At 49.4% G+C, this 8,316-nt stretch overlaps 1 protein-coding gene across 1 annotated transcript; it reads left to right on the plus strand.

Annotated features, from left to right (window-relative positions):
* Positions 1–580: 580 nt before the first annotated feature.
* LOC138351134 (repetin-like) lies at positions 581–1,762 on the plus strand. The gene has a single exon (XM_069302767.1). It carries the CDS (start codon positions 581–583, stop codon positions 1,760–1,762), a length of 1,182 nt encoding a protein of 393 aa, XP_069158868.1.
* The last annotated feature ends 6,554 nt before the right edge of the window (positions 1,763–8,316 follow it).

Genomic DNA, 8,316 nt, shown 5'->3' on the forward strand with positions numbered 1-8,316 from the left:
CCAAGGGAGTCTGGCCCGAGGCCTTTAAAGAACTTTCGCCTCTCTGGCGTCCAGCGAGAGAGCTCAGTTTCGAGAGGTTATTAGTGGCGTCGAGTGTCGGAGATTGTCTTAATGATCTCTTGAGCTGAGGCTTGGGGGGGGAGAGAGTTGGGTGGGGGGGGGGGGGGGTTGAGAGCTGCTTGGCACTGCTGGTGTGTAGCGGAGAGTGTCTCTCTCTCTCTCTCTCTCTCTCTCTCTCTCTCTCTCTCTCTCTCTCTCTCTCTCTCTCTGTATGTGGGAGACGAATATAGCCTCTACCGAATATAGAGAGGAGAGAGAAGGCTGCCAGCCACCGTGGGAGAGGGGAGACAAGAGGCTGCCAGCCACCGTGGGAGAGGAGAGAGACAAGAGGCTGCCAGCCACCGTGGGAGAGGAGAGACAAGAGGCTGCCAGCCACCGTGGGAGAGGTGAGACAAGAGGCTGCCAGCCACCGTGGGAGAGGAGAGACAAGAGGCTGCCAGCCACCGTGGGAGAGGAGAGACAAGAGGCTGCCAGCCACCGTGGGAGAGGAGAGACAAGAGGCTGCCAGCCACCGTGGGAAATGAGAGACAAGAGGCTGCCAGCCACCGTGGGAGAGCGGGAGAGACAAGAGGTTGCCAGCCACCGTGGGAGAGGAGAGACAAGAGGCTGCCAGCCACCGTGGGAGAGGAGAGACAAGAGGCTTCCAGCCACCGTGGGAGAGCGGGAGAGACAAGAGGCTGCCAGCCACCGTGGGAGAGGAGAGACAAGAGGCTGCCAGCCACCGTGGGAGAGGAGAGAGACAAGAGGCTGCCAGCCACCGTGGGAGAGCGGGAGAGACAAGAGGCTGCCAGCCACCGTGGGAGAGGAGAGACAAGAGGCTGCCAGCCACCGTGGGAGAGCGGGAGAGACAAGAGGCTTCCAGCCACCGTGGGAGAGGAGAGACAAGAGGCTGCCAGCCACCGTGGGAGAGGAGAGACAAGAGGCTGCCAGCCACCGTAGGAGAGGAGAGACAAGAGGCTGCCAGCCACCGTGGGAGAGCGGGAGAGACAAGAGGCTGCCAGCCACCGTGGGAGAGGAGAGACAGGAGGCTGCCAGCCACCGTTGGAGAGCGGGAGAGACAAGAGGCTGCCAGCCACCGAGGGAGAGGAGAGACAAGAGGCTGCCAGCCACCGTGGGAGAGCGGGAGAGACAAGAGGCTTCCAGCCACCGTGGGAGAGGAGAGACAAGAGGCTTCCAGCCATCGAGGGAGAGGAGAGACAAGAGGCTGCCAGCCACCGTGGGAGAGGAGAGACAAGAGGCTGCCAGCCACCGTGGGAGAGGAGAGACAAGAGGCTGCCAGCCAACGTGGGAGAGGAGAGACAAGAGGCTGCCAGCCACCGTGGGAGAGCGGGAGACAAGAGGCTGCCAGCCACCGTGGGAGAGGAGAGACAAGAGGCTGCCAGCCACCGTGGGAGAGGAGAGACAAGAGGCTGCCAGCCACCGTGGGAGAGGAGAGACAAGAGGCTGCCAGCCAACTTGGGAGAGGAGAGACAAGAGGCTGCCAGCCACCGTGGGAGAGGAGAGACAAGAGGCTGCCAGCCAACGTGGGAGAGGAGAGACAAGAGGCTGCCAGCCACCGTGGGAGAGGAGAGAGACAAGAGGCTGCCAGCCACCGTGGGAGAGGAGAGAGACAAGAGGCTGCCAGCCACCGTGGGAGAGGAGAGACAAGAGGCTGCCAGCCACCGTGGGAGAGGAGAGACAAGAGGCTCTGGCTACAAATTAATCAGTATTAATTTTCTCCTCTCACTCGCTGTGTACACCAGTCTAATGACGCTCTCTCCCTCTCCCTCTCCCTCCCCCCCCCCCCCTCTCTCTCTCTCTCTCTCTCTCTCTCTCTCTCTCTCTCTCTCTCTCTCTCTCTCTCTCTCTCTCTCGTATTGTTTACAGTAAGCCAGGGATCATTAAGGCTGTCAAGGCAGACAACTACGTGCAACAAACAAACACTGGTGACCTTCCTCAGCTCATCTGAAGCCTTCCTCTACAGACTCACTTGTCTCACCACATTATAATTTAAACCATTAGTAATAAACTTAATTTAAATTTAAGAACCATATAACGAACAGTACTGAAATTTAAATGCGTTTCTTGAGGTATAAATACATGCAGAGAGATGAGGTACCTGAAGCTAGCCTCGCCCCGTTCAGTAGAACGTATTCATATATCTCAACATATCAACGAGTCAACATGCAATCATTCAACATTACAGAACATTTTGAATGATAAACATATACATTTCTTCCCTTTACACTTGTCATATGCTACCAGCCGTACACACTTCTATGACCAGGGACACACACACATTATGTGCGACAGACACCAGTAGCTGGTACTGTAGATTTGTGGACACATGCGAGGGCTTAATGGTGGGTCAGTAATGGTAGTGGTCCAGGACCACACCGTCCTCGTGTCTACATCTTCTGATGTTTGGCTTAGTGATGACGGCGGCTGTGTGTAGACCCGCTGTGTTGAGGCACGAGGCCACCTACTGGGCCTGGGTATGGACACAAACATTGTTGACGAGTAGGAGTGGCCATCAAATGTGAATAATTCTTAGAGTGATCCCAGATAAGGTCTCTAAACATTTGGTCCTGCCTATCCAGAACCCTTTTGGTTCGACAAGTGTGCTGGTGATGCCCTCCTCGCTGGCAGTGACGGCACCTGAGATCACTGCGACGGGTGTCAGCCGTATGCCCCCCCAAATTTCGGGAGGGAGCCGGTCGGCCGAGCGGACAACACACTGGACTTGTGATCCTGTGGTCCTGGGTTCGATCCCAGGCGCCGGCGAGAAACAATGGGCAGAGTTTCTTTCACCCTATGCCCCTGTTACCTAGCAGTAAATAGGTACCTGGGTGTTAGTCAGCTGTCATGGGCTGCTTCCTAGGGGTGGAGGCCTGGTCGAGGACCGGGCCGCGGGGACACTAAAGCCCCGAAATCATCTCCAGATAACCTCCAGATAACCCTGCGGCTGCATGTAGAGCAGGGCCTTACTACGAGGCTGGCAAGTTGTCCAGACTGATTACTGACTGAGCTAAGCCACTGATTCATGAGTTGAGAGCCGCGCAGAGTGTGTTGCTGGTGTTGTGTTGAGAACATCAACATGAGTATTGCAGCGCCTTGCTGTGATGGCTGCTACGGGGGTGAGGGTAGAGAGAGACGGAGTTATCAGCAGGAACCACGAAGCCATTACGACTGTACAGCAGTTGAAAGGGATAAGGGGAGAAGGATCTAGGATAGAACGAGGGAAAGGAATGGTATCCAACCCTTGGACGGTCGGGGATTGAACGCCGACCTTCATGAAGGGGGACCGTCGCTCTACCGTCCAGACTAAGTCGTTGGGAGAGTGAATGGAGGTAGAAAATTTTGATGAGGGCGGTCACGCCTGCGTCCAGTCTCTCCAGGTCTGTCCTGGCTAGTGGAGTTTCAGTTGACTCTCATACAGGTTCAGCAGTGACTGCTCGAGTGCCTGCTGGAGGTGTAAGTGGGAGTGTGTCTGAGGCGGCAGGAGTGGAGGTCACAGAGGTGTGTGGAGGACCTGCAGAAGGCGCCGCGGGTCTGGAGTTGTGTGCCGCTGCTCCCTGTATACTTTAAGATGGAGAGTATCTCACCGCCCTCTAGCCTCTAAAGGCGCTAGCCGTGTGAGGGGCCCAGGAGCTGCAGCCTCTTGCTACTGGCCACCGACACTTGTAAACATTGGGCATGATAATCAGAGCCTCCCTCTCTTTCTCACTTCATTCTCTCTCTCTCTCTCTCTCTCTCTCTCTCTCTCTCTCTCTTTCTCTCTCTCTCTGATCTCGGCTCACCAATATACACCTTCCACTTGGACTGGTCAGTATAACAACTGCTTCTTACTGGGTTCAAATTTAAGTTCAAATATGTTTACTGAGACAAGAAAAAATACAACTGAAAGGGATAGAGCAGCTTAGGCTATTTCTACCCCCGTTTAATGGGTTGGCGTTCGATCCACGAAGGTCCAAGTAACAGGGCACTGCTCTTTCACTGCGTTCTCATATCCCAGCTCCTTGTCCTCATATCCCAGCTCCTTGTCCTCATATCCCAGCTCCTTGTCCTCATATCCCAGCTCCTTGTCCTCATATCCCAGCTCCTTGTTCTCGGATACTTATCAAGAGCTGTGTAGTTATACTACCTGACGGCTCCTTCCTAATAATCACCTCACCTCTCAGCGTCCTCAGATCACTCTCCCAAATATATCTCCATCTTCTCATATGCCGTCAGACAACACCAGGGAAAGAAAAGTCTTGCCAGAGTCGCTGCTTCAGTATTGCAAACTTCTGCAACACCTGCAGACATCTGAGGTAAATTAGCGAGAGGCGGCGAGACTAGGTAATTCTAGCAGCTGTCTGAGTGATTGTTAAGAAACGATGTAGTCTTGCCAATCAGAGTCCTGTACAGATTGACAGGAAACGCCTGCCTGTCAATCAATGGCAAAGTAACAGCATTAACAAGATCGCTAAGCAAATGAGTCCACGTTGTCAGTCCTAATTGACCGAGACAGCTATAAAAAGAATGTTTCAAAGGATTATTCTAGAAAAGTGTGTGAGCTGCCATATGGCTGACACAGACCGCCTCACACATGTGTTTATTTGCACATAAAATAGCAAAATATTATTATTAGACAGAGTGAGAGTGAGGGATGGAGGGAGGGACAGAGGGGAGGGTTAGGGAGGGAGAGAGAGAGGGAGAGAGGGAGAGAGAGAGAGAGAGAGAGAGAGAGAGAGAGAGAGAGAGAGAGAGAGAGAGAGAGAGAGAGAGAGAGAGAGAGACTGACGGACAGAGAGCAGGTAACAAGACGCCATCGGTTGTTCACGACAAAAATAAGTCTACTCTGGGTTGTGTGTGTGTGTGTGTGTGTGTATATATATATATATATATATATATATATATATATATATATATATATATATATATATATATATATATATATATATACATTAGTATATTTTGGTAGCAGTCTTTCTTGTAAACATATGTTGTTGAATATGACTGAAAAGATAAGATTAATAATTCTAACACGAATTTTCTCAATATTTCTTATGTTTTTCTTCACTGTCGGTGGTAATAAAAATATAAATTCTCCAAAATTAATTTTTTAATAATGGTTTGACTCCTGAACGCGTTTCGTAATGGCTTATTACATTTTCAAAGATTAATTAACACACAAATTCATCGAACTTATACATATTTTGGGTGAGGTGATATGATAGAAAAGTTTTGGGTGAGGTGAACAAACCTATGACAAACACAAGACAGAACACGAATCAATGGGTATTACTTGCATACGTGAACATAATAATGGAAGTAACTGCAGAAGGCCAATTGGCCCATACATCCTCTTGCTGCTTCCATATTGGTTCGGGGTCTTGAAGTGGGTAGAATATAGTTGTGCATTAATTGGCTGTTGATTGCTGGTGTTGACTTTTTGATGTGTAGTGCCTCGCTGATGTCAAGCCGCCTGCTATCACCGTACTTATCGATGATTTCTGTGTTGTTTGTTAGGATTTCTCTGGTGATGGTCTGGATGTGAGAAGAGATTATATGTTCCTTGATGGCGCCCTGTTGCTTATGCATTGTTAGTCGCCTAGAAAGAGACGTTGTTGTCTTGCCTATATACTGAGTTCTTTGAGGCTACAGTCCCCAAGTGGGCATTTAAAGGCATAGACGACCCTGGTCTCTTTTAAGGCGTTCTGCTTGGTGTCTGGCGAGTTTTTCATGAGTAGATTGGCCGTTTTATTTGTTTTATAATAAATTGTACAATTAGCGATTTGTTATAAAACAAACAAAAATAATTGTACAATTGTACAAAAAACAATTATACAATTGACAATTTATTATAACCCCCCCCCCCCCCAAAAAAAAAAAAAAACGCCCAGTCTACTCATGAAAAACTTCCTCATCCAGCTCCTCGGAGGTAAGGTGCGTGCCCAGGATACAGCAAGTATTTCCCCTCTGAACTGCGACACTGAGGCGCTGGAACAGGAAACTGCCCGCTCTTGAGTCTTTAGTTTTCCCATTGAGTTCCTCGCCCAACTCCTTCAGGAACTTAAGTGCACATTTACCCCAGGCGCCCAGAGTCTCAGAGCCTATCGACACGAACCTGTAACAACGTCCTAGGTCCCTGTACTTGTTGGTTTTCTGGGTCTCCCTGAAGGTGGCTGCCCCGCCTCCCTCAGCTGCGCTGTAAGGTAGATAGGTATCAGTCAATGTAGACGCACACGTGTAACCTGTTTACCTTCCCTCCATGGCTGTCGGGTGACTCCATCTGGGCGTTTGTTACTGTTGTCAGGTCTGCACAACTGGGGTTCCCTTTGTGCTGGACACCCAGCTGTAACCAAACTTCTCTTGATGATGTCATTGACTGCTTCATGTCTGGCAATCTTTTCCTGTGTCTTACGACAGATGAGACCATGGCTGCCGTATTGGTCTGCCCGTGTATGGCCGCAAACACACCGGTGTTCGGTGGAGATAGGGGCGGCAAGGCGCAGAGCGACACCAATACTTAGGGCCCGATGGTCCAGGCGGGTACCCAAGGTGGAATTAGGGACTACCAACAGGAAGTCCCCGGCATGGGGGGCTTGCACAGCTAGGATACGCGCTCTGTCCTTCTGAGAAGCTGTGTCTCCAGCAATACTGTGGCGATGTTCTCCACTATGGGGCTATCCCATTTGGCCTGTTTGCCGTCGTTTGGAAAAGTTGGTCGAGGGTGAATTGACAAGAGTGTCCCACTGGCCGGCTCCGTCCGCGAATTTGGGATCATAAATCCCAATGAAGTCTCTTAGGTATTCTAGTAATATTTCATTCACTAAGTCACTTGTAGCACTGGTCGAGGATAAGAATGCCGGCAATGCTGTGTCGCCTTGCGAATACCTATACCCCCGAGTCTAACTGGGAGCGTTGCTTGGTCCCATTGGTCATCTTGCAGGGAGAGGTTTAACACTTGCATGGTTATTGATTTTAGGAGTAAGTCGTATTCTGTTATTTTTTCACTGTCGAAGGAGGGAGCATATCTTAGGAAATAGGTAAGCCTGGGCAAAGCCAGGCACCTTTTGAGAAGGTATAAAGCATCGTTGGCGTCCAAAGCCCCTATTCTTCCCTCCATCCTCCTCAGGTTGTTCAGCTTTTCTCCAAGGATTACCTCAATGGCACTCGAGTCCAGAGGTGCCGCTAGCAGCACACTGTTGGTGGGAGCGATCACTGGGGCTCCTGGCAACACGGTTCGTACTGCATGTATTATTGGTTGGCTGGATGAGATGATTTCACACTTTGAAGGGTTTAGGGTGAGGCCTAACTAACTACACTCCCCTATATTTCACCAGCTATATATCTCCTAGCAGGGATTCCTGTGCCCCTGCCAGGGTGCCATCGTCCAGGAACCAGATGTTGAGTTCGCTGGACAACCTGCTTGTGACCTCTATAGCTGCCATGCAGAAAAGGAAAGGGGCAAGTGGGTCTCCCTGCTGGACACCTTCTGCAGAAACAGCTTCATGTTCCCCAAACAACAGTGTCGATTCCCTACTGTACCCTGCTGAAACGAAGGGGAGTAGACAAGGAAAGCTTGTTCGAACTGCTTCCAGTACCACATCCCATTTTACCTGGTTGAAGGCATTTTTTAAAGTCTAATTTAATTAATGTTTTATTTTCTGGGAGGTGTTTAATATAGGCTCGTGCTGCATGACCTCTTGCTTCACAGCCATGGGGGACACCACAACCTAGTTGATGGGGTCGAAGCATCGTTGAAGGTTTCGTGCGGGTGTTTCTGACAGCTGCTCTAGCAACGAGGCGCCGAAGTGTGTCACCCACGGCAATGGGTCTGACTCTACCATCCTTCTTCTTAGGGAGGCATAACACCGGATATTAAAAGTTGTTCAATGTCAACCAAACTTTTTGTTATTAGTTGTATATGAAAAGGGCGGCAACTGTTCCAAGTTTCAGTATCGCACCCTAAATAAAAAAGGAGAAAAAATTCAACGAATTTTACACATTTTCAATAATTCAGTACAACCACAAGTTTCAAATGAAATCATTTCTATGACACTCGTCTATCACATTAGCATATATTAAACGATTTGTCAAAGGGAATTATCCAAAATATGTTTAGTTTTACTAATACAAATAGTCAAAGTTCCCCAAAAATTTATGCAAATATTTCATGTTTGCAAATATTTCTAAAATCAATCAATAAACTTAGGAATAAAGTTTTTATAAAGGTTGTAGAGACGTTACCTCTACACATAAGGTGTAAGTTTCATGTAAATTGATTAA

Source organism: Procambarus clarkii, chromosome 48, assembly GCF_040958095.1.
Source record: "Procambarus clarkii isolate CNS0578487 chromosome 48, FALCON_Pclarkii_2.0, whole genome shotgun sequence".
Classification (NCBI taxonomy): Eukaryota; Metazoa; Arthropoda; class Malacostraca; order Decapoda; family Cambaridae; genus Procambarus; species Procambarus clarkii.